Source organism: Vipera berus, assembly GCF_964194415.1.
Source record: "Vipera berus genome assembly, chromosome: 7".
Classification (NCBI taxonomy): Eukaryota; Metazoa; Chordata; class Lepidosauria; order Squamata; family Viperidae; genus Vipera; species Vipera berus.
In genome coordinates, this window is record NC_138209.1 from 21,065,427 (window position 1) to 21,092,909 (window position 27,483).

At 39.1% G+C, this 27,483-nt stretch overlaps 1 protein-coding gene across 4 annotated transcripts in view; it reads left to right on the forward strand.

The window, feature by feature from the left end:
* Window positions 1-12,702: 12,702 nt before the first annotated feature.
* UBE2D3 (ubiquitin conjugating enzyme E2 D3) overlaps window positions 12,703-27,483 on the forward strand; it is a 36,158-nt gene continuing 21,377 nt past the window's right edge. The window contains exons 1-2 of one of the 4 annotated variants that reach the window (XM_081332586.1): window positions 12,703-12,823; window positions 13,428-13,781. In XM_081332586.1, coding sequence (XP_081188712.1) covers window positions 13,758-13,781 — 24 coding nt within the window. In that variant the 5' untranslated portion in view covers window positions 12,703-12,823; window positions 13,428-13,757. Of the gene's footprint in view, window positions 12,824-13,139; window positions 13,281-13,330; window positions 13,782-27,483 lie in introns of those variants that run through there. The other 3 variants (XM_081332587.1, XM_081332585.1, XM_081332588.1) reach the window with 3 other exon arrangements.

The window sequence follows — 27,483 nt, forward strand, 5'->3', positions numbered from 1 at the left end:
CGTTTGTTTACACAATTACTTTAGTACACTTCCTCTTTATTGTCATTTGCCTCTTTGAACTCCTGTGAAAACCCATGATGACAATTTTCACTCAATATCTCAAAATGAATTTTCTATATAACTTTATAATTTCACTAAATTTGGGAAGACGAATTGTTATGTTTTTATATAATATGCTACTTGAACCTTATTACTTCATAGTAAATATGGTTTAGTATGTTGTGCAAATTCTGCAAACTCTAATTTATTCAACTTACCATAAGTAAAGGATGAGGCAGATCAAATTGCACCCAATAGGAAATTTCTTCTTAATAAAGTCTTTGCTGGAATTCACACATTTTCTTAAACTTTAGAGTACCTTAGAGCTAAAATGAAAGAATCACATTATTTATTTATTTAGCGTATGGCTGGTCACACACAGAATTAAAAGCACTTCATATTTACAAGTTAGAACAGTTAAAACAATTTTTTTTAAAAAAGAAGCAATTATAAAACCTAAGAGGAAAACAGAAATAACATTTCAGAGTTTAATGTCGAGTTTGGAGATCCAGTCAGTAGCTGCCGTTGTTACGCAGAGGAAGTCCTTAAAATCTCCTGGGTATCTTCTATTAGTGCATTCCCTCACTATATGTTGGATAGTCTGTCGGGGAGCCCCACAATCACGTTGTGCTGAAGGTGTCTTTCCCCATTTATACAGAGAATCGGCACACACCCCATGAGTCATTCTAATTCTATTGTATGTCACCCATATGTGTCAGGGTAGATTAAATCCTGGAGGTATACTATTAGGATTAATATGCTCAGAAATATCTTGGGAGGTATAGCTACTCCATGCTTCCATCCACTTTTGTATAGTGCTCTGATGTTCGGCCAGCAGCTTAAGCGCTGTGAGGAGTGGTGGATTTCTTGACTTTAATCGACATCTTAAGAGATCAGAGGTATAGGCATGAATGGATAGAGAGGAGTTTAGCAGGATCTTACTATACTCCCGAATGAGAGCTTCTTGTCGTTGTAAGCGCGGGGGAAGTATGTGGCTAAGAACTGGTAGCCAGTGAATAGGTGTAGATTTTATGCACCCAGTAATTAATCTCATCGTATGGTTGAGTTGAACATCAACAAGTTTTGTATGTGAGCTGTTTATCCATATAGGTGCGCAGCATTCCGCTACAGAGTAGCAAAGCCCAAGGGCTGCGCATCGAAGAATTGGAGCTGAAGCTCCCCAAGTTGTTCCGCATAGTTTTTGCAGAATGTTGTTTCTGCTGTTAACCTTGGCAGCCATATTCTGAATATGTTTTTTAAAAGACAGGGTCCTGTCTAAGGTGACCCCCAGATATTTTGGAGTTGCCTCATATGGGAGCAATTTGTTATTTAGGTATACATTGAGTTCTCTTTTTGCCAGTTTATTATTAAGGTGGAAACATGATGTGACTGTCTTACACTTGGGATTAACCTCCATTGGTGGAAGTATGTGCTCAGAGTTGTAAGGTCGGCTGTAAGTACACCTCCTGTAACTTCGATGTCCTTGTGGCTATATGCTAATGCCAAGTCATCAGCGTAAGAGAACTTTGTTGATAGCGTGGGTGGTATATCGGAAATAGATAAGTTGAATAAGGATGGGGCCAATACAGAGCCCTGAGGGAGTCCATTATTCAGATGTCTTTGCTTACTAATTTTATCGCCCATGATGACTTGAAAGGTCCTTGCTGAGAGCATGTTATTTATTCAGCGGCCCATGGTCTTACAAGGGACAACGTGGAGGAATTTGCTTAATAGACCATCCCTCCACACTGTATCGTATGCTGCTGTGAGATTCACAAATACAACAGATGTTTTCAGTTTATTCTGATAGCTGCTTTCAATGTGGCTAGTAAGACTAAGGACTTGATCGGCACAGCTCCAAAAAGATCTAAACCCAGCCTGTTCAATCGGTATTTGTTCGTTAATTTTCTGTCCAATTCTGTTAAGTATCAACCTTTCAAGTAGTTTATAACAGACACTTAACAGAGCAATGGGGCGATAGTTTTCTGGCTTGTTGCTTTCTTTTCCAGGTTTTAATATGCCAATTACCTTGGTTCTCTTAAATTCTGGAGGGAGCTTACTGGAAGTTAGGATATCTGTGTAGAATTTTGCCAGCCATTCTCTTGTACAAGGCCCAGAATGGATGATAAATTCAGGCATTACTCCATCAAAACCAGGAGATTTTCCAGCTTTGACATTCTTCAGGGCAGTATCTATTTCAGCCACTTGGAAGGGTCGAGCATATTCCTGGCTAGGTGAGCACAAAATTTTTAAGTGCTTTAGTTCTCTTTTCACTAATTTAGTATGTTTCTTATCATGGGGTACTCAAGTTGACAATTCGAGTTGCTACTTGATCTGGAGTAACCTCTTGTTGTTTGCGTTGAACTGGTTGGTCTCCTCTCAATTTTTTCAGTAGGCTCCATGCCTTCCTGCTTGAGTGTTTAAAGTCTAGTCCAGACGTAGTTTGCTCCCATTTCTGCCTGCGTGCCAGGTCAAGGTTATGAAGAAGTTCATCGGCTATCTCAACATCACCATTCTCTAGATGTTTTTGGTATAGGTTTTCGCAGGTTTCATTCCATCCTGGGATAAATTCCTTGTGGAAGCCACGTGGGATGGATTTTTTAGCCGATGACATGATTGCTCCGACAAAGTGATAGTAGCTTTTACTAACTGCCGGGATATGTCCTATTGTGTTCTCAAGGTCCATCGTAAACTTTTCCCAGTTGGCCATCTTCAGGTTCCACCTTGGTCGGGGTATAGATCTGATAATAGGTATCTTTATTCCTGTCTTAATGATAATAGGTCTATGTTGGCTATGGGGGAAGGTTGGTAGCACTTGCCGAGAGGCAGGTACAGGTTTTGTTTTATCTTGTGTAACAAAACATAAGTCAGGGTTATACTCTTTCTTCCATGCAGCTGATTTAAAAGTACCTCGATCTTTAGCATCAAAAACTAGGTATAGGTTGTTCTGCTCTGCCCATTCGCAGAGGGTCTCGCCTTTAGTATCATTAAGCATATATCTCCATTGGGTATGGTGGCTATTGAAATCTCCTATATAGATGCCCGGGTGTGGAATCCTTGGAAGAACTGTGTTAGGCCAAGAGATAGTAGGGGGCTTATAGATGTTCATAACTTGGGTGTCTCCAATCTTAATTGTGATAGTGTGGATGTTATCCTCACTGCTTGTTTCCAATAAATATGCGTTTTCAATGTTATTACGCAGGTATGTTATCAGACCATAAGTTTGATGAAAAATAGCACCTAAGACATCATATCCAGGTATTCTTCCTCTGCTTTTAAGCTGCTGTTCATTCTCAATGCGTGTTTCCTGGATGACAGCCAAATCAAAACAGCTGTGTTTTATTGCAACCCATGGCTTGTTCTAGAATTTGTTGTAAAAGGCTAGCAGTCTGGACATCGCAATTTGGAACATAGCAAAGTCTTCATCCCAGTCAATGGTCCCATATTTTTATTTTCTCTTTCCTCTTACTTCTTCTCTCTTCTTGATTCTGCAGCCCAATGAAAATGCTTGAAATAAATTCCTGTCAACTTCTCTCAGCACAGGGACACATTGAACATCCTGAGCAGAAAGTTTCCCCTGCCACACCACTTTTCCGTTCACTAAGTTTTAGCTTACCGTATATAAAATGAAAAAACTTGGAAGAGATAGAAGTTTTGAAATCAGGAAAAACAATAGGATTTAGCTAAGGAGCATTATTACATTCCTAATTAATTTTCCTAGTTAATTTTCTTAGAGGATTAGGTTTTCAAAGTATTCAAAATCAATGCAAAAAAACCCCCTATTATATTGTAGAATGTAGTGTACCCAGTGCAACATCCGAAATTCCTGTTCTATTCAATATGGCCATAGAATGTACCACCTTATTCTTCCTTCTTACAGCTCTTTAATCAAAGGTTATGTGAGGTCATGTGCATTCTGGAACTTGAACCAGTTGCCATTGATGATTTAGACCAGATTTGAAGGCTAAATGGAGTTAAGTAATGGGAGTTTCCCGATACTCTCATGTAACACCTCTTCTCCGAGAGCTGCATTGGCTTCCAGTTCCCCACCGGGTGAGATTCAAGGTGCTGATGATGACCTATAAAGCCCTAAATGGCATGGGTCCAGATTATCTCAGGGAGCACCTGCTGCCAGCATCAGCCTCCCATCGTCCTGTGTGCCCCCACAGGGAGGGCCTCCTTAGGGTTCCGCCGGTTAGGAAATGCCGGCGGGTGATTCCAAGAGCGAGGGCATTCTCTGTGGGCGCGTCTGCCCTATGGAATGAACTGCCGGTGGAACTTCAGACTGCCCCGGACCTTCGCTCGTTTCGCCGGGACCTGAAAACTTGGTTATTTGATCTTTCTGGCCTGGACTGAGGGGGTTTTAATTTAACTTTAAATTTTAAATTTTAATTTGTTTTAATTGTGGGCTAGTCTTAATTTAATTCTATTTTAATTGTATTTATTTGTATTGTTTAATTCGCCCTGTAAACCGCCGTGAGTCCTTCGGGAATAGGGCGGTATATAAAAATCAATCAATCAATCAATCAATCAATCAAATAAATAAATAAATAAATAAATGTATGTATGTATGTATGTATGTATGTACGTACAAAAACAGCCAGCCAGGCAAGTGTCCATTTCTTTGTACAGTGAAGCAAATACAGTATTGTATTACTACCAGCAGGTGGTGTGATTATATATCTTAGTAACTTTCATATGCAGTGAAGATCTATCTAATCTAATCTAATCTAATCTAATCTAATCTAATCTAATCTAATCTATCTAATTATATATTTCAAATGTGTTTTAAATGTAATTATGTACTGCAACATTATAGCTCATTATAATCCTGAACTAGGAACATATTTTGAAAATAAGTAGAGAAAATGAATGCATAAACTTACCTCCATTATTTCCCCTAAAATCTGTATCCAATTTATATGTTTTGCACCTGTGCCCTGAATTTATTTATCTAATTTTATATGGCCATAAAATTGTTACCTGGCATATGAATATCTCAGTCAACTGCAATATTTTTCTGTAAAGTTTCAGGGATTGAATTCGTTATTTCAATCACAAAAAATGTAATTTAACAAATATAGCAGTAGAAATACAGGCCATACTGAATACTGAATTTCAGTGAAATAACTTGGCAAAAATGTTTCAAACTGTATTCTTGAAGTAATAGCATCTACAAAGTTGTCCCTTTGATGTTTAGTCTATTGGTAAAAACCTATTAAAGGGCTGTAGCCTTTTATGATTTTAGGCAATATTGGAGGAGAATTAACAAGGAGACATTTTTTTAGTGATATTTGAGGAGACCCCATAATTGCAGGCCAGTTCTGTGGTCCAAATACCATATGACAACTGCTTTTGTGTCAGGTGAAATAAAATTAAATAGGAGTATGTAGGAATGATAGACAGGTAGGCATAGATATAGGCATATAGATATAGAAAGGTATAGATAATGACAATGATAGAGAAACAGCAACATTTATTTGCTGTAGAAAACTTAGGTTCTATCCACAACTTGATCAACCTCATAGGATGACCATTCCTTGGAAATGACTCTGAAGGAATTTTTGCATTCCACCTTGAGTTCTTTGAAGAAAGGTGGGGTGAAAGTTTAACAAATGATAGATAACACAGGTTCCACTGAAAACCTCCATTTTTAGCCACCAATTAAATTGGCACTTTCCAGTTATTCTCAGAATTTAATTATAAAAGAGAAACACCACCTACTAGATTAAATAAAAGCAGTGGCCTGATATACAGTATACCATAATTAGCCTGATGTTCATGTTGAATCATAAATCATAATGGTTTATAAACCATTTTGTAAACATTCTATTTTCTGTATTTAGAGTATGGCTCAGTAAGTTAGGACACTGAGCTTGTCAATCAGAAGGTCGGCAGTTTGGTGGGTCAAATCCCGAGTGCCGCGTAACAGAGTGAGCGCCTGTTACTCTCCCAGTTTCTGCCAACCTAGCAGTTCAAAAGCACGTAAAAATGCAAGTAGAAAAATAGGGACCAGTACGGTGGGAAGGTAACAGCGTTCCGTGCACCTTTGGCATCTAGCCATGCCGGCCACATGACCACGGAGACGTCCTCAGACAAGCGCTGGCTCTTCGGCTTTGAAACGGAGATGAGCACCGGCCCCTAGAGTTGGAAACGACTAGCACACATGTGCAGGGGAACCTTTACCTTTACCTATGTAAGATAACTACATATCTGAGACACAATGTTAAGAATTTTTGAGCCTCATAATTGCAGTTGAGAGAAATTATATACAATTCTCCCTGTGGACTCACTGTCATGTAAAATATTTTAATGCTAATTGAATGTTGATCTAATTTTAACCACTTGACATATATTTGTTATATAATTAAGACAACCTCTGTAGACAATATAAGATTAATTTTACTTTAACTGCAACTGTAGAACAGAAAGTGATTCTAATTAAATATGAAACATTTCAAGCCATAGATTGAAAAACAAGACATATTTTATTTTAGCAAGCTATCAGTTGTTCATTTTGGAATTCTATCTTAAATTATATTATCTTCTGTGCCTACTACAATGTTCTTAGGTAGCAGGTGTATTCTATTCTTTACACATTTCATTTTATGTACTCTATTCTTTATTCTTTATCTTTTGAACATGAGGCTAAACAAACACTGGATGAATCAGACAACGGTGATAAAGAATAGCATTTTTATCCATAAAACCATCCAAAGTTAGAGAGATCTTTCATTTATTAAAAAAAATAGCAAGAGGGATAGTCAGAAAAGCCAAGAACAGATTTCCTCTGCCAAAGCATTTTTTCCTGGTCTGCTTCAATAAACTCAAACTTTAGTAAATAGAAGTGCTGAAAATATTAATTGTTCAAAACAAATTCTGAATTTTTCAAAGTCATGCTACAACAGCTGTGAATTAAAGGTTATTCTATTAAGAAAAAAGAAATCAAGAATATAGTATTAAAAAGTTTTTGTTACCAAGCCATAATTTGTTATTTTACTCTACCAAATATTTTATTACCTTTCCAGGATGTCTCTTGGAGCATTGCCATGCAGATATGCTTTGTTACATAAGTCCTTATTTTAGGTAAGTCATAGTCAAGTAGCTATGCCCAAGGACCACATTCCTGCAAAATGACATCTGAGTCACAAAAAAAGGCTACTTCACATTCTCTCTCTCCTAATGTAAATGATTCAATGGTGGCATTGCCCACGTTTGGAGGATGACTTACTATCCACATGTGCATCCTGCAGTGATTACTAATACGTATTAGTCAAGCCAAATATAATGGGAGATATGTTCTTAGTCGTTAGAATTGCCATTCTTGACATGTATTCACCTGCTTTACTGCTAAATGATTATGAACATTCATTTGAATATTACTCTTCCACAATTCTGTTATAATGTAGAATTAAATAAACACATGACATCATTTGTAGGGGAAGGGTTGAAACAAGGACTGAAGGATGTGCTATATACACTATTCATTGTAAAGAGATACAGAGTACTATACACCAAAAAGCTCATAGAAAAAGCACATACCGTATATAACGTATGCCCAATTTGGGCCCCACAGCTCTAAAATGATTCTTAGAAAATTGACCAAGAAATGGATAATAGTATTAGACTGAATACATAGGGTAAAATTGCTGGTGTTTTGTGGGAAGGAGATTGGGGTTTGAGTGGGGTTTAAAGCAACAAAATGGGTGCTTTAAGTTTCTATATTAGATATCTATTGTGCCCCTAACTTTTTAAAGAAAACAGGAAAATCTTATTCATTCATTCATTCATACAGTATTTATATAGCTGCCCATCTCATAAAATGTGACTCATTATGAAAATGTATGGTTTTGTTGTCAGATGCACTGGGGCTGCAAAATGAGTGCTGGACTAATCTTTTCATTGTTAACCAATTATTCATGTCTGTGGTTTGCCTGAAACCTCTAAGGTAGGGATACATTGGGTTGGTGAACATAGTAGGAGTGCTCTGATAAACTAGTTGCCATAGATTACATGACCAGTCAGAGTACACTTGCCAGGAAGCAAAGTCGTGAGGTTCCTTTCTCCCATCCCTGGAATGTTCTCTATCCACCTTTATTTCTCCTGCATATACATATAATTTCAATTTTTTTAAAAAAATCCCATTTATCTCCCGCCCTTCTCCGAAGACTCAGGGCGGCTTACAATCTAAGAAGCACAAATCCAGGGCTTTTTTTGTCATAGAACGCTCAGAACGGAGTTCCGGCACCTTTTTTGGATGGAACCTTGTAGGGTAGGCAAGGCGGGTTGTATGACATGTGTGAGTTCCGGCACCTTTTTCTTTTACAAAAAAAGCACTGCACAAATCAATGTGCTTAGCAATAGCCTTCATTCTATGTATATGCCTGCTTATTAGGGCTTTTGCCGCCCCCCCAGCGGCATTTTTACAAAGTCAGCTTATTGCCCCCAACAATCTGGGTCCTCATTTTACCTACCTCGGAAGGATGGAAGGCTGATTCAACCTTGAGCCTGGTGGGACTTGAACCTGCACTAATTGCAGGCAGCTGGTATTACGTAAGGAGGCATTAGCCCACTGCTCCACCAAGGCTCATTACAGAATGAACTGCTGCCACCCAATGGTTTTAACTTCTAAGAATGCTGTGTGATCCATGAAGACCCTAGAGGCAATCTTCTAAATAAAGATGAAGCTAGAGGATTTTTAAAAATTAAAACAATTTCAAAATTATTCAAAGTAGCTGACGCAGCTAACTAGGTGGAAACTCAAGAAACTAAACTCTGTACTTCTGTTGGATGTATCACCTTGAGGGAGGAGGGGTTGCATCAGCTGAAAGATGAGTAATGGCTGCCTAAACTTCTACATCTATATGTATTTCAGGAATTAGTGGTATTTACCTTGCCTGCCTCAGGATAAACTATTTTTCAGAAGACATTTATTGCAAATCATGCATAACTTGAACCTTGAATCTTCACAATGGAATTGTTTATGTACTACTGATTTCATTGTAGAAAAACTTAAAGATGTAAATGTTTTATTTATTCCATGTGCTAACTAACTTTTTCTTTATAGCACCTAAAAATGGCTAAAAATCATGAAACCAGATTTTAAAATAATTAGAATTGGTATAAAAGTATTTTGAATATAATTTAATCTGTTGTATCCTTAGATCCCTAAAGAATAGGAATTATGACTGTTGTAGAGTGATGAGAAGGACTGTATAAGGTATATATTCTCCTTCCACAAGTTCAGTCCCAGGAATGAGGGTATTGCATATGAGCATTGTATTTAAAGGGCAGAAGATAGAACTATAATTAAAATGAATGGAGCATGCCTATTTTCATCTATCCATCCATCCACAGGCTGCCATGGGAAAGAGACTGCTGCTGCTAGAAGTCTAGGTTTAAACTAAGGCTTGCATTTTTGCCAACCCATTTTAGAGAACAACAAAACAAAATATGGGTCTGCCTCCATATTTGGAACTCACATGTATAGTCATAACAAAAATTTACTTCAAATGTTACACTAAATATATCTGAAACGGGAAGTAATATTAAAGGTTGCCAATTAAAAAGAACCTGGAAGGTTGTTATGACTTAACAATCTAACCTGCTACTGCAGTCAAGAAATCCACAATAGCATTTAAGATAATATCTACTTTTTGTTAAAATAACCCCAGTAAGGGCCTTAACCTTATTTGTTTGCATTGGTTATCAAATTACCATATTGTTAAAAATTGTCTCTTAAATTTTTACCTGAAACGTATTTTGCTATTTTTTTAGAAAGTCTATAACTGTATGATCTGTCCAAATAACCTCAATTACTGAACAAATTAATTATTATTGGCAAAATAACATCCTATAGGAAATTTATTTGATCTAATAGAAAGATGATAAGGATACTAATAACAGAGGGGTTTGAAATAAGGAAACTTTCTCCATGATAAGTTAAAAGAGGACATGATGCCACGGCCTTGAAAGAAACCATCTCTTGATTCAACTTAGGCAGCTATTGCCCTGGTAGAGTTTTCCCTTTTGGGGGAAAATTGTACAAAAGATAAGGAGGTTCAGTTTCAGAAGACATTAGTAAATGAAATAGATTACTGTATCTAGGATTCTTTTAATCTGGATTCATAATTGAAAATGAAATGGAAACACTGAAGTTTGCAGATGACACCAAATGACAGGAGTAGCCAACCCCCCAGAAGACAAACTCAGGATCCAAAAAGATCTTGACAAACTTAAACAATGGGCCCTAGCCAACAAAATGAGTTTCAATGTGGAGAAAAGCAGTCTTACATTTAGGCAGGAAAAACCAAAAATACAAGTAAAGATTGAGCGAGACCTGGCTTAAAAACAGTAAATGTGAGTTTGGAGTCCTAGTGAACGATCACTTGACTATGAGCCAGCAGTGTGTAGCAGCAACCAAAAAAGCTAATAGAATCCTGAGTCACATAAACAGAGGCATAGAATCAAGATCACACAAAGTATTATTATTGCTTTATAAAACCCATTAAGACCACACCTGGAATACTGCAGCCAATTTTGGTCACCATATCACAAAAAAGATGTTGAGTTTGGAAAAAATTCAGAGAAGAGCAACTAAGATGATCAAAGGCTGGAGACTAAAACATACAAAGAATGGCTACGGTACTTGGGTTTGGCTAGTCTAAAGAAAAGAAGAAATAGGGGAGACATGATAGCAGTGTTCCAGTATTTGAGGGGCTGCCACAAGGCAGAGGGGGCCAGGTTGTTCACCAGAGCAAAGGAGAAACAATGCTTGGAAACTGATCAAAGAGTGAAGCAACCTGGAACTAAGGAGAAACTTTCTGACAGTCAGGGACAATCAACTGTGGAACAGCTTACCCTCAAAAATCGTGGGCGCTCCATCTCTGGGGATTTTTAAGAAGACATTCACCTGTTTGAGACAGTATAGGTTCTCCTGCTTGAGCAGGGGGCTGGACTAGAAGTCATCCAAGGTCCCTTCCAGATTCTATTCCTATTCCCCTCCCCTCCCCTCCCCTTCTATTCTATTCTGGTTTTCCCTATTAGACCTCAGTAGCTTTTTATATTGTTGATCATGGATCTTACTGAACTGCCTACATGGTTGGGAGTTGGAGGCACCATTTTGTAGTAGCCCTGGTTTCAGAGTGTGTATGTTTGTGTGTACATGCGTTGTAGATTACTAGATACACTGCAGCTCAACAGGGTAGAGGTCATCCATCAATCCGGTGAGCTATCACCATTACTGATATCAGGCCAAATCAGAAATGCTGTTGGTATCTGGAGGCTGTGTTATGATGGGTAGAAACAAGTGCAAACTAAAGTCCAGCAAATGTATTTGTCTAGAAATAACTTGGTTCTTGGTGGGGTTGTAAATGAGGGTTGCTCTCCTGCTGAAGGAGCGGATGTGCAATTTGGGAGTCTTCCTTCTGCAGATGAAAACTGAATCAAGAAGGGCTTTCATCCAGCTGAGGTTAATATACCACTTCCAGTTCTACCTAGATCAGGATACCCGGGGAACAGTAACTCATTACCATATTACTACATGATTAGATTACTGTAACAGAGTCTCTGGGGGCAGCCTTGGAAATTATTCAGAAACTACAGTTGCTACAAAATGTAGTAACCAAGATTACAGCAAGTAAGAGTTGATCCTCAAACATAGAGCTTATTCTTTGCTTGATGCATGAATTGCCAACTGGCTCCATTTCTAACTGCTGGTTTTGACTTATACCTTGGCTCTAGGATACCTTTGAGATGACCTTTTCCAGAATCTTTCTAGCCTGTGTGTTAATGAAGGGATGTTGGGAATTCAAAAGATATGGGACTAAAGGCACTCTTTCCCTGTTTTGTGCCCATTCTTTGGAACATGTTCACAGAAGCTCTGCTGGCAATTTTTTTTTTGAGTTCTCCATAGGGCCAAATTTTATTTGAACAAGTATGTTGGCATTATACTGGTATCATTTGGCTGATTGAGTAACAATCTGTATTCTACATATATGTATTTAAATATAATTTTTGTATTTATTGTAAATTTTCAGGGATAGGTTGATCTAGGGCTAGGGAATATAAAATTATAGTAAAAAATAAAGCAATTTCACAAAGTGATTAAGGAGTGGGGAGATCCATCTTCTAGTCCTGCCTTGAGCACAGAAGAGTGATTTTGGGCCAGTCGCTGTCACTCAGTCCTAGGAAGAAGTGGGATATATAGAAAATTGAAATAAATTTAGCCAAACAGCTTGGGCTACTGCTTTAAATTTAAAGGTGCAGTCTCAGTACAACTCAAGTCTCCCGATTTCTAGGCCAGCAGCTTATTCTTTCTGAGTGTAATCTATTATAGGGTTCAAATGCAGTCCCATCTTGTATATAATTTTCCAGAAGTTCAATATGCTCGAATCAGGGTTGGAAAAAAAAACAATTTCCAGATTTTTAAAAGGGGCACCTTAATTTTGGTCACTTCCAGCCTCTGAACTTTATTAAGATTTACTCAAGTCAACCAGCTCGCGAAGAGTCTGGATATACCGAGAAGCGTAACCGTCAGCAGGTAGCATCCCATTTAGAGTGGGGGGGGGGAGGCTGATCCAACGAAACGACAGACGCCCCGCAGACCCAGCCGAGCTGTGCGGAGGGATACAGGGCCAGACCTGCCTCGTTAAATAGATCCGGCTGTGACGGCCATTCACCTAGTGCGCAATCCCGAAAGGGAGAAGAGGGCCGAGCGGCGTATTTGCTGGAGGCGGCCGAAAGCGCGCACGCGCTTCATCCCGAATCTAACGGCAGCAGGATTGTAAGTGTTCGAGGAGGCCGTCGCTAATTGTCGCGCAGGAGGCAAGGGGAAAAAGCGGAGACGCTCCGGCAGAGGGAAGAAGCCGGGGGTGGGGTGGGAGGGCTGTGCGCGTCCATGTGCTCACGTTTCGACGCGCGCATTCCGCGTTCCTTGGCGATGAGCGAAGCCGGGGATTTTTCCCCCCCCCCACCAGAAGATAAGCGCTGTTTATCTCGCGAGAGCTTTAGCGAAGACATTTGTGCGCCTTCCCTTTTTTTGCTTAATGCCGAAGAAAAAAAGTAAATATGACGAAGGGCGCGTGCGCGAATGTTCTAACCCCCCCTTTTTCTCTCTTCGTTTCCCACTTTCGCTCCACCGAACGAGCGCGCGGTCTCCTTTCCTATAGCGGCAGTTGAGCGTTGCTGGACTCAACCAATCGGAAGGCACTGAGGGGCGGGAGATCACGCGGGCGCGCGTTGTAAGCCCGCCTCCGCCCCAGGGGGGAGGGCGGTGGCGGAGGAGGCGGGACCTATATCTAGCTCCGCCCTTTCCTTGGCCTCGCCGGCGACGGCGGTGGCTGTTGAGCCTGAGTTTAACCGCGCTCTTCCCCTGTTCCTCTCCGAAGGAGGTAGCCGCGGAGCCGTCGTTGCCCTTTTGCCGGAGAGGCTCGTCGGGAGACATCCGCCGATCGAAAGAGGCGGCGCCGTCGACGTCGCGGCTGGCGTTCGGTGCGGGCGGGCGCCCCCGGCTGTTTCCGGAGGAAGGAGAAAAACGCAGGCGGCGAGCGAGCGAGCGACTCCATCCCCCACCCGCAGGGAGGGAGTGCGGCAGCGGCGGCGCAGACAGGCCCGACGAGGCGGAGGCGAAGGAGGCGCAGTTCGAGTGACCCCCCGGCCGCGGCGGCCACCCACCACCACCGCCCTCACCGCGACGCTCCCCCCGCGCAGAAGGAAGGATGGCGCTGAAACGCATCAACAAGGTGAGCGGGGCCCGCCAAGCGGCCTCGGCCTGCCGGCTTGGCCAAACCGCCGCCGTGCGGGAGGAAGAAGCCGGGAGGGGAGGCTGCCGCCTGCCTTCGCCCAGGGCGTTGGGCAGCGGCGGTTCGGCTGGGCCCGGTAGGAGCGTTACGGGCGGACGGGAGGTTGGATTGCCGGCTCGCCGCCGTCGGGCCCGGTTGTGGGGTGGGGGTGGAAGCCGTCGGAACGGGCCTTCGGGACCGTTGGGGCCCAGTGGGGATCGCGGAGGCTGCCGAGCCGATTCGTCCTCCCCGGAGTCCGTTCGGCTGCTGCCGGCCGCCGTATCTGCCTTCGTTGAAATTACAAAGCCGCCTGTTACGGTAGCTTACCATCCTGGCCCCAGTCGTTTCATGTGGGGAACAATCAAAAAGTATCCCGGACCGCCCTGTGTGCGTGTTTGTGTGTATATGTTGTGGACGTGTCTGTGTGCGGCGTCTGCCTCCCATCTGCCGTCCGTTTCTGTGCCCCGGCCAGGAACTTCTTTCCCGCAATGTAAGATGGCGGCGGGCTTGCCAGTTCAGGCGCTCTCCGGGATCTCTTTCTCTCTCTCTCTCTCTCTCTCTCCCTCTCCCTCTTTTCCTCGCTCGCTGTCAGCAAATAATATGTCTGACACACGCACGCTCGTCTCCGTTCTCCGCCACCTCCATTGCAGCTGCTGGTCGGCCTGGCCCCAGAGGCCGTAGCCTTTTTTGTTAAATGCGGAATCCTTGTCTTTTGCCTCTGCTCCTGACAAGGAGCGGAAGTATGTGGTGGCGGCTCTGTGATGCATCGAGAATGTCGTTCTTGCACAATCTAGAAGGAGGGTGGAGTAAGGAGCTTAATGTGAACTGAGTGTCGTTGTGAGGAAGTTGGTTCCTATTTTGAGTTAGAGGCTCACTTGTTCTGGCAGAGGGGTGCGGTTTAGGTAACTTTGTCACCTACCTAGTTTCACTGGTGACGTTCCTGTAAACTAAGGGTCAGCGTGTTTTTACAAATGGCTAGGGTCTTGGAAGTGCTAGTGACTTGCTTAAAGCTTTTAACTGTCCTTACCTTTGGAGATTTTTTTTTTCTTCCTAGCATTTTTCTGGCAAGTTCAGGGTGGGCTTGAAGGTATTCTGTCCTATAAAAGCTGTTTATGGTTAGTGCATGTGAAGCATTAGATCAGCTGTAATAGTTGGACCACCTTTTAGATTATATTTTAGACCTATAATCTTTGACTCGCCACTTTTTCTGTTTGTGTTCAATATTAAATAAGAATAGATGTAAGCTTTACATATAAAACTTGTTCCCCTGCAGTAGAGGATAACAACTCAAGGGAGTTACCCAGCTTTAATTAGTTTTCAAAACAACACAGAGGCAGAATATTTAGCAGCTTCAGTCTTGAACGTTTTGTTTTTTCCTAATATATGTAAATGCTAAAGAATTGAAAGATAATCAGAGTCCTGACAAAAGAGGTGCTCATATTATTGGCATTCCATTTCATCTTATTCAGAAAGTCAGATTTGATTTAAAGTCTACTTGTAGGTAGTAGCTTAATTTATTGAAGCTGGGATTCTATAAATAAGGATGTAGTTGTAATAACCAAGTTTTAGAATTTAGAGTTTGTGGCTGTAATAGCATTCATTATCTTTGGTAATGTAACTGGTGTTAACTGAAATCAGTGCATGTGATATGTTCTAGAACTCTCAGAGCTGATGTCTCACTTTTATCTGGTTTACCTAGGTCAGGGGTAGGCAACCTTGGCTCTTTTATGACTGGTGGACTTCAACTCCCAGAATTCCTGAGCCAGCCTGGCTCAGCATGGAAACCTCTCCCTTTCCCCTCAGCGTGGCTGGCTCAGGAATTCTGGGAGTTGAAGTCCATGAGTCATTAAAGAGCCAAGGTTGCGTACCCCTGACCTAGGTTGTAATGAATGCATCTTTATCAGTAACACCCTTATAATGTAATATATAGACTGCCTGAGAAATGTTTCCTGGTTTGTTTGTTTTTTGTCAAATACTGGTAGCTCAAGGTTGAACTTATGGCCAGAGCAGGAAACTAGTGGTGTACAAAATATTTTCAATTTAAATTTGTTATTACAGATATCCTGGAAGTGTTCCAATCCTTTTTTCAACCATTCTAGGAGTATTCTAATTTGGAATGGTCAGAACTGGTCTAACAACAGCAGAACAAATTATTCCAAACTTGAAATAACTCAGACTTGAAACATTTTGAATTAGAAAACGTTTTGTATACCTTTACAAATTATTTAAATGTGAATCAGTTCAAGAAATATTTAAATATTCATTATTTAAATATTATCTAAGGATCTTCTATGTTCCTATTTGCTACTTTTCTCTATACTTTTGTTGCAGTTTTTTTATAAACTTTGAAACCACTACAAATGCTGCCTCTTGAAAACCCTAAAAGTAACCTTTGCATGCTTAGTCAAAGTAAATGAAAACAACTGGGTCACATTTATGATAGAACTATACCATTAATTTAGTAAACAAGTAATTATGGATAGGAGTTGTTGCTTTAGATAATCAGGTGCGATCAAACGTTTCTTACTCCCCGACATATTCAATAATTGAGACACAATAATTCAAAATAGTCCCAGGCCTCATATTGCCAACGATTAGTGAAGAAATAATTCTCAATTTTGTTTCTCTTAATATATTGGCCAAATTTTAGAGATTGCATACCACCTACAAACTGAACATTTATAAAATTCATAGTATAAATACGTATCGATCTTCAGCTATAAAAAATAGAATTTACTAATTGTCTTGGTATGTTTAATTCAATGAATACTTTTTATAAAGTGTGTACTATATCCTAATTTATTACTTTTGCTTGTTCCTTCATCCCAGTAGGTGTGGTTAAAACAAGCAATCTGTTAGTTTTTGTATTACTTCTGAATACTGATTGTTTAGAATTGATAAAATGCCAAATAAATATGATGGAAGTTACTGTGTTTAGTTATTGTCTCAACAAAAGTATCCAAACAGGATTGAGAAAAGTACATTAATATGCACAATTCTGTAAAATAAAGAATAGATGTTTAGCCATACTGATTTATTGTAAAATGAATAGTGGTATTTTTAGTTAAGGTAGCATCAATGCCACCAGTCTTGTTTATGAATGTGACAGAAAATTCAGTTACCTGCTAATTGATCATAGTAGTTTCCTTAGTTTATTTATTTATTTTTGGGACTTATATGCCGCCCTATCTCCCGAAGGACTCAGGGCAGCTAACAACAATAAAAGACAATAATACAAATGTTAAAAAAATTAAAGCCCCAATGATAAAATATTAAAAACATCTTTAAAAATCCCTATTGTCAGTCCAGGTCAGCCTGATGGAAAAGAAATGTTTTAAGGCCGCGACGAAAGGACCGGAGGTCCGGGGCCATGAAAGGACCGGAGGTCCGGGGCCATCCGGAGCTCAAGGGGAAGTTGATTCCACAGGGCAGACGCTCCCACAGAGAAGGCCCTCCCCCTGGGGGTCGCCAGCCGGCATTGTCTAGCCGGCACCCTGAGGGGGCCCTCCCTGTGTGAGCGCACTGGGTGATGGGAACTCAGTTTAAAAGATTTAGCTATCAGATGCTAACATTTTACCTCAAGCAAGTTAGCTGACCAATCAAAACTTTTAGAAAAAAATTACCAGTTACATAGTGTAATGAATATATTCAGGAGTGTTTAATGAAATAATGTTTTATTGTAGATAGTGACCAGTCAATAAAACAAACAGTAATACAAAGATATTAGACAGTATTGTGTTGTATATTTTATTTATGACAAATCAGAAGATGGATTGTGAGAAGTATGTCTCCTGAACCATAATATTGTCATAAAATATTGCTGATGAGATAGGTGAAATTAGAATCTGGTGTAGCCATGATGTAAAAGGGCACATAGTAAATTGATAACTTAAAACAATTTAGTCCATTGCATTACTAATTTTTTTCATGGTTCATTTTTTTCCCTTGGTTCAAGAACTCATGGCAACATGATTCTGTCTATTTTATCAGTGTGTAGTCTGCATGGTCTCTTAGAGAATGGCTTAAACTTGTCCAGTAAAGATTTGGATAAGTTGCATCTGTAGCTTTCTTGGTTCAGTAGATCACTGTTACTTGATATGCATGATACTTAACTAGCTGTTCATACTTGGTAAAATGTCATTTATTATATTTTTGCATTTATATTAAAATTCTGTTTGTTGATCTTTTTCATTGTATACTTTAAGGTTTCTTTATTATACTTTATTATACTGAATGATCCTATACCGAAATATCTTCTAATAATTGTAGTGGTTTTGTGTTCCAAGATATTTGAAATGTTTGTCATTTGAGGCCTCTAATTTCAATTAATATTTGTTTGGAGGAAATAAAAGTTACAAAAAATCAGGAGAATTCCTGATGTAGCTTCCATTCAGCTGTATATTTAACTGGATACTTTTGAATCTGTTACTATCCTTAGCTAACTTTACAGGATTGTGACTGATGTAGTAGTAGTAAACCTATTGCCTCCTAAAGAAGATATTTAAAAATGTGAGTATGTCTATCCTCCCTATTTTTTTAGATCAGGCTTAAAATAATTATGAATCTGATTTGATAACACTAAATTTGCTATGTTGTACATAACATAGTGCCAAATGGTTCACCTTTAATAATTTAGATGTTAAAATTTATCTTGTATTGTAAATGTTCTAAGACTCCTTACATTAATCTGGCTTTGGCCATGTCTACTGATTTGTTAGAGCAGGGCTTTCCAACCTTTTCACCCATTGTATCACTTTTAGGATATGGCAACATCCGAGTACCACCAGTCGCCTAGCAAGGTGTCAAAAACTCGATGAACAAAAGAAAAGGAAAGGAAAAAAGTGATCAAGTACAAGTAGTCCTCAATTTACAACAGTTCACTTAGTGACTGTTCAAAGTTACAATGGCACTGAAAAAAGTGTCCTCCCAAGCCACAGCCGAGCAAGACACTTCCTTCCCCGCTTGCGGTGCTCTTCCTCCTGTCTGAGGTTTTCATAGTTGTGAGCATTTCTGTTGAGGATTGGCAGGGGGAGTGGGGGGTGGTGTTTGGTTTTTATTTCCCCCCCCTCTCCTGGGTAGTTGCAGCAGGTTTTGGTCACTTCACATGACCCTGGGACACTGACCGTCATAAATATGAATCAGTTGCCAAGCATCTGAATGTAAATCACAAGACCGTGCAATGTTGCAACATTCCAGCTGATTGGCGCTTCTTCTGGGCTCAGCAGAAGCACCGGGATCAGCGCCGAGCTCCAGCTGGAGCCTGGCACTGATCCGGTGCTTTCGCTGAACCCTGACAGTCCCGAAGAAGTGCTGATCCTGGCGCTTCCGGTGAGCCCTAACAGCGCTGCAGCTCCAGCCATCTCTCACTCAGGCTTGTGCTGTGCTGCCACCGGTTCAGCTCATTCCCCTCCCCCACTACCACTTTTCTAGGATGGTCACACACCACCTGCCAGGTGCCAATGTACCACAAGTGGCACCCATACCACTGGTTGAAAAGCCCTACAGTCGGACAAAAAAGTATTTAGTCAGCCACCAGTTGTGCAATTTCTCCCACTTAAAAAGATGAGAGAGGCCTGTAATTTTCATCATAGGTATACCTCAACTATGAGAGACAAAATGGGGGGAAAGAATCCAGGAAATCACATTGTAGGATTTCTAACAAATTTATTTGCAAATTATGGTGGAAAATAAATATTTGGTCAATAACAAAAGTTCATCTCAATACTTTATTATATACCCTTTGTTGGTAATGACAGAAGTCAAACGTTTTCTGTGAGTCTTCACAAGGTTTGCACACACTGTTGCTGGTATTTTGGCCCATTCCTCCATGCAGATCTCCTCTAGAGCAGTGATGTTTTGGGGCTGTCGCTGGGCAACACGGACTTTCAACTCCCTCCAAAGGTTTTCTATGGGGTTGAGATCTGGAGACTGGCTAGGCCACTCCAGGACCTTGAAATGCTTCTTACGAAGCCACTCCTTCGTTGCCCGGGCAGTGTGTTTGGGATCATTGTCATGCTGAAAGGCCCAGCCACGTTTCATCTTCAATGCCCTTGCTGATGGAAGGAGGTTTTCACTCAAAATCTCATGATACATGGGCCCATTCATTCTTTCCTTTACACGGATCAGTCGTCCTGGTCCCTTTGCAGAAAAACAGCCCCAAAGTATGATGTTTCCACCCCCATGCTTCATAGTAGGTATGGTGTTCTTTGGATGCAACTCAGCATTCTTTCTCCTCCAAACACGACGAGTTGAGTTTTTACCAAAAAGTTCTACTTTGGTTTCATCTGACCATATGACATTCTCCCAATCCTGTTCTGGGTCATCCAAATGCTCTCTAGCAAACTTCAGACGGGCCCGGACATGTACTGGCTTAAGCAGGGGGACACGTCTGGCACTGCAGGATTTGAGCCCCTGGCGGCGTAGTGTGTTACTGATGGTAGCCTTTGTTACTTTGGTCCCAGCTCTCTGCAGGTCATTCACTAGGTCCCCCCCGTGTGGTTCTGGGATTTTTTGCTCACCGTTCTTGTGACCATTTTGACCCCATGGGGTGAGATCTTGCGTGGAGCCCCAGAACGAGGGAGATTATCAGTGGTCTTGCATGTCTTCCATTTTCTAATAATTGCTCCCACAGTTGATTTCTTTACACCAAGCTGCTTGCCTATTGCAAATTCAGTCTTCCCAGCATGGTGCAGGTCTACAATTTTGTTTCTGGTGTCCTTCGACAGCTCTTTGGTCTTGGCCGTAGTGGAGTTTGGAGTGTGACTGTTTGAGGTTGTGGACTGGTGTCTTTTATACTGATTACAAGTTCAACCAGGTGCCATTCATACAGGTAACGAGTGGAGGACAGAGGATCCTCTTGAAGAAGAAGTTACAGGTCTGTGGGAGCCAGAAATCTTGCTTGTCTGTAGGTGTCCAAATACTTATTTTACCAAGGAATGTACGAATTAATTCATTAGAAATCCTACAATGTGATTTCCTGGATTCTTTCCCCCCATTTTGTCTCTCATAGTTGAGGTATACCTATGATGAAAATTACAGGCTTCTCTCATCTTTTTAAGTGGGAGAACTTGCACAATTGGTGGCTGACTAAATACTTTTTTGTCCCACTGTATGTTAGGATAAAGAAGACTATATTTTTATTGGATAAAAAATCTGTTATTTTTGCTGATGCACCCAATGTTATTTTATGAAATTTGGTAATAGATTTAATTGTTTTAGTAGTAGTTGCAAAAAAACTTGCTAGCAAAATTAGTATACTGGATTAACTAATTTTCTTGTCATAGTAGTTATATCAGAAAGGAAAATAATTTTTTATACTAATAGGATGCTTTCTCTCGACCCCTCAACCTTGGTCTTAACCATATTGATAGGAAACTCACAGCATTTTCATCAGTAGGTCTTTTGCATTTATATTATTCACTATGTTGATTTGATGGGAGGAAAATTGAAATATTTTAAGTTACTTAAATGTCATTACAACCATTAAACTCTAGCGTTGCTGACATTATGGAACAGTCGTCTGTAGAGACCAGACTGATTTCCTTTTTGTTGCTGTTTCAGAAACTCTTGATTGTTTGGCAGATCTTTCCCCTGCTGTAAATGTTACTATCTTTATTTTTAATTATTTTTATCAGTAATTCTTTTTGTATTCTGTATTTTTTATAGTTTTTTTTATTCCTTCCATGGACGTTCCAGTCTGTACTTGTTCTAAGTAAGCTGCTGAAAATTTCTTTTGCAGTACCATATTAGTATGTGAAATATCACCAGTAATCTTGCTTTATATTTCATCTCTCTGGGCTGCTCTACATGCCATTCTATTGCATGTTTTCCTGCCAGTTTTGCTTTATATGCTAGATTTGCTTTCCTAATCTTTGCTTATAGTAATATCTAGGTATCTTCCATTGCAAGACAACTTGCAATGTTTGCAATTCTAGTTCAGAATGTCTTTGAAATTTTCTTAGTAACACATGTTAATAATTTGGTATTATCTTAAGGATTCATCTTTACACGTAACAGCAAATCAGATCAGTTTGAGTTGTTCTTTACGTTTGGAATACTTAGTTTTCCTTAAGCACTGAGATACTTATCACACTAGAATTTTAGCCTGCATTTCTTTCCAAATAATTTTTAATGTACACAGAGTTACAAATTAACAAATTAAATAGCACTCCTTCTCTGCATTATAGTATGGCATAGCTGGTGTTTTGTTTCTTAAAGTAGCTGGAGAGTTGCAAATACAACTTTTTCTTGGAAATTGAAGCTAGGCTATTTTACATTGTTTTTTAACTCTTGTAGACCAAATGTTTACAATTTCTTTACATCTTGGTTTATTAGAGTTGGAAGAAATCCCAAAGATGCTTTAAAAACAATGATAGTACTGGTAATTATAAATTGTTCAAATCTTAAAGTTATGCTTAGCTTTTATCTTGCAGTTATTAGCCATGAATGTTTGGTCCCTGCTTGCTCACAATTGTGTTGGAGAAGAAATGTAATCCAAAGTACCTTGACGCTAAGATTATATCAATAAACTAGTTCTTCGGAAATAGTGGAATACTATATAAGGTTCAATTATCTTTACTAGCAAGAAATTTTAGTAGGCTTTCAAAAAGGACTCTCTTACATGCCCTCATGTTTCTTCCTTCATCATCCTGCAGTACTGGAGAAATTTGGAGTGGTCTTAAGTACAGTATGACATGCATTAATTCAATCCTAAAACTAGCTGCAGTGATGCTTTTGGTTTGTTAAAAGAATTCTGGAGTTAGCTATATTTCTGGAGCTTGGCAGAAGTCATGGAACATGTCCATGATCATTATTAAAATGTCCTTAATGAACTTAAGAGGCATTATGTTTCCTTAAATTATTTAAATTTCAGGTAGTAGTCCTCGACTTATGACCATAATTGAGGCCAAAATTTCTGTTGTTAAGTGAAACATTTGTTAAGTGAGTTTTGCCCCATTTTACAACCTGTCTTGCCACAGTTTTTAAGTGAATCACTGCAGTTGATAAGTTAGTAACCCAGTTGTTAAGTGAATCTATCTTCCCGATTGACTTTCCTTGTCAGAAGGTTGCAAAAGGAGATCACATGACCTTGAACCAGTTGCCAAGCATTTGATTTTCCATCACATGATCATGGTGATTCTGCAAAGGCTGTAACTTTGAAAAACCATCGTAAGGCACATTTTTCAGTGCCGTAACTTTGAATGGTCACTAAATGAACTATTGTAAGTTGAGGACTACCTCTACTCACCATTCAGAGTTGTGATGGTGCTTAAAAATTAATTTTACTTTCCATTTAGAGCCTTTGCAATGTTGCTCAGTCATATGATTGCCATTATAGTTAGTATTGTCCTGTGCCTGACATGAGGCACCTCTCCCCTGCAGAAGAGAAAGGGATTGCAAGAGAATAAGCTGTTTACTCTTCTACATATCAAAAGCAGTGTGACCAGGGCTGTAAGCACACTACACAAACAGCATATATTACTCTTTTGAAATTGTTTCCTCTGATTTCTTTGCAAGGAATGGAGGAAGCCATCAATTTCTCTCTCTCTCTCTCTCTCTCTCTCTCTCTCTCTCTCACACACACACACACACACACACACACACACACACACACACACGAGGTGAAACAATGCAGGTAGTCCTCAAGTTACGACTGGTTGCTTATTGACCAAAGTTACAACAGACTCAAAAGTTACTTATGACCTGCCCTCAAGTTATGACTGTTGCACCACTTCTGTGATCACATGATTGCATTTCAGGCATTTGGAAACTGGCTTGCATTTATGACTGGTTGCAGGGTCCCATGATCACATGATAGCGTTTTGCAACATTTTTTGCCACTTTCTGGTAAGTATTGGATTTGGGCTTAAAACTTTGTCATTCACTTAACAACTGTGGTACCTCAAGGATTGTCACAAAAACAGTTGTAAAATTGAGCCTGGCTATGTGGTGGCCTAATTTATAATAGTGATGTAAAACCAACATTCTGGCTCACTTGTCATAATTTGAGGACTACCTGTAGTCTTATCTCTTTTCAGCCAGAAAGTACAGTTGCATTCACATGATTTCCAATTTAGTGACTGACTGGAGTCCCAATTATGGTAACTGCCTATAGTACAATACATTCATACATAGGTTACAAATAATGATATATTGGTTGGATAGTGACGTTTTCTTTAGAAGTCAAAATAATAGGTTGGGAAAGAGACATTTGTAAAATAAAATACTTTATTCCTCATTTTCATTGCTGAATTGGCACTATTTTAAATAATTGACTTGCATAGCTTTCCATGTTTTGCTTTGTTTAACTTTGCAAGACCACTAAGGTACTTTGGATTTGAAGATAAAAATGCACTTTGGACTATGTAATTATAACTTATTTCTGCAAGTATTTTAAGCAGCCTGTGCAATTCTAGGAAAAGGTGTGTTGGCACCTGAAACCAATTCTGGACACATGCTAGGTTGTATTATCCAAGGCACTTTTCTCTCTTTAAATACAGAATGCTGTACAGTTTTAATCGGTATATGATTTTTCTATATTTTATATGGACATGTCAAGGTTCTTTTTAAAAAGAACACTGATTATTGCAAATTCCTTTTAGCTAAAATGTCTGATTTTTGCATTAATTTTGGTACAACTTTCATAGTGAGTCTTCATTACATAAGAAAGGGCCAGGAACAGCAGAGCAGAATTTCCTAAACTCTTAATTTGATTTCCAAAATTCTGTTTTGTGTTCCATCCTTACAATTCCAGAATTACATTTTAAATTCTACAGTAGTCATTTACATAATCCAATGTGGATTGATTAATGTTATCGCCTATGAAGCATTCAAGACTTAGGGATGTAATGGAAATGTCTCATGCTGAAAACTACTGGATTATGTTCCATGATTTTTGCTCCACCTCAGTCTGTGGGGATTTTGCCCTGTAATTTGTGAACCATTTTGTTTCAAAGTAGAATCTTGAATCAAGTAGTCTTTGGGGCTGTTAATAATAATGGATAAGTCTATTGACACAGCAAACTTATAGCCTCTAGTGAAATTTGTTTTAATGGTGTTATTTCTATAGTTGTCAGTCCTTAAATTAGCTGAGGACTTGATTTTAACAACAGTAACTAGCTTATTATTCTTAAACAACATATGACTGTATTTTAAAGTATATTGCCGTAATAACAGTATTGGCGTTTTAAAAGTAATATTTCCAGACAAAACCACTGATGGAATTTAAAATCTCATCCTGAGCTATTTATACAAAAATATTTCTATATATAATTGTAACAAATAAGTCATGACGATGATGATAAACCAATCTAAAAAAGAGCATTGTCTTTATTAAGTACATTTTCTCCATTTGCATTTTTGCTGTCACCTATCTTTAAAGAGTGGTTTTGTGTTTTATGTAAAATGTGTGGCACTAAGGAAGAGAGATCATAGTTCAATAGCAGTTGATTCACTTTACAAAAGTTTCAGACTTAGTATTCCAGAATGTTCAGTTAAGAAGTTCTCCAAAGGCAAGGCTATTAATATTAGAATACATTACATGCATATGCACATACACTCCACACTTCTCAATTTTAATTGCTACCTGGATTCTTAGATAATGCTGATTCATCCAAATCTAGTTATTCCTGATTTGTCTTGCAGGACAGTTGGTACTACCTCGGGTTTTTCCCCCCTGTCTAGTCATAACATATTTGCCCTTCCACTGCCTATTGCCTATCTCAAGATTATGTTGCTGAAAATGCAGATTCATAGACTAAGTGCTAAAATATGCTGTGATGTATTATACCACCAGTTTTTCTTAGTATTGTGCTAGTAGAAGTAGTCATTCTTGGTATATTCCCTGTAATGACTATTGAGAAAGAACTGCCAAAATAGCTTGAGATTTGTTGTCTCTCTTACTGAAGTAGTTTATAACCATTTGTAATTGCCATAAAGAAAATACATCATGTAATTCCATCAAGATGCAGTATCTGGAAGCAATTGTCAAATATTATTCTCTGATAGTTAAAACCTGGAGTGAGTAAATATCCTCAGCACATTTTCACAATCTTCATTTAATTATGTAAAATGCCTTTTTATTACTCTAGGCTTCTGGTAAGACTTACTATGGTGTAGTTTTGTTTTTGCTGTGCATAATCAGAATGGCAGGAGATCCTTCCAGTCTATTTAATCTAGTCAATTTAATTTTATTATTTTATCCAGTCTACTTAATTTTATCAGTACTAATACTCAGACATCCTAGAAATGGCGGTATTTGTTCCCAAAATGTTTACTAAAGGTTAGTAGTAGAATTAAATAACAAGCTCATGTTTCTTAAGCAAAGTCTAAGATGGCTAACTAGTAATATTGTTCTCAAATATTAATCTTTCTGATAATGCTATAGCCTCAATTTTTTGCAAAAATATAACTTAGACTTTTTGATAGGTCTGTACAAGTGTTGAGATATGCTCTGAATCTTGCATGACTGTAAATGCAACACATTTTGCTACTCACTAAAGCAGTCTCACTTTTTCCAGCTTCCTCATTACATATACAAATATAAGAAATGAAATGAAATGAAAGTTAAGGTGGCTTTTAAAGCAATATTTTTTACAGGCTTGTAAGGGAGTCTGAAAAACTTGGGCTCTTTTAAATGAACAATAAAAGATGTTGTGCTTGCATGAGATCCAAAGCATTTTGAAAATGTATCTGAGTGCTGATATCTGTGACACAGTTCTTTAAACTCCACTAGTGAACAGTGTTTTCGTTTCTGCTCTGATTCTTTTTCTTGCCTTTCAGAAACCACTGTTGGAATTAGCATCTTTTAAATATATATGTATCATGCACTAGTCTGTCTTTGCTAGTTTTTATGATTCAAGAACTGTTTATTGCAAATATGTCCGAAATAACTTGAGGCAGTAATATCTAATAGATTCTTAAGATACTGAATTTAGTAGCTGGAACAATAGGCCAGAACACACAATTGTAGTTGATTAGTTAGAGAGTACTGACTTGCATGAGGCAATCTACACTATGATTGGTTGCTGTAAGTATAAGGGGGAGTTTCCCTTTTTTTCTCACCTTTTTCTTCTGTGTGTTCCATATACTGTTTAATTTACCTCATGATAGTCCTGTGTTCCTGACTACCTTATGTTCTTTCTGTATAATGACAAAGGGCTTTGTAAGTTTGAATATTAAATATATTTACGTATATATAAAAGACTACAATTTTGTATTAGTGTCTCTGACTAATACATCTGGACAGCTGCTGCACAAGTCCTCAATATAGTTTGCTTGTGGGTGTGATGAATTGGTTTTTTTTTTGCAATTACTGGTTGATTGACCTTCACAGATACAATACTGTCTATATTCAGGATGCACCTATTGCAAGCCCATTTTTCATTTCTGTGTGAATGATAGAGACAACATTTTCTTCCCGTTATTTTAACTTAGTGTTTTATTTGAAATTTTCCTAAACTGCTTCAACGTAGTTTACTAGAAATAGCATATACTTATTATAAGAAAAATTTGTGGGAGTTGAATTTCGCAGTTTCCTTTCCCTGTAGTCAGAATTGTCCATTTCTCCAGCATGATAGATGGAGAATCCATGAATGGGTTAACTCTGTCTTCCTGCCCAATTAGACTAAGTCAGTCAAACTTGCCATGCCTCTCCTGGGCCAGG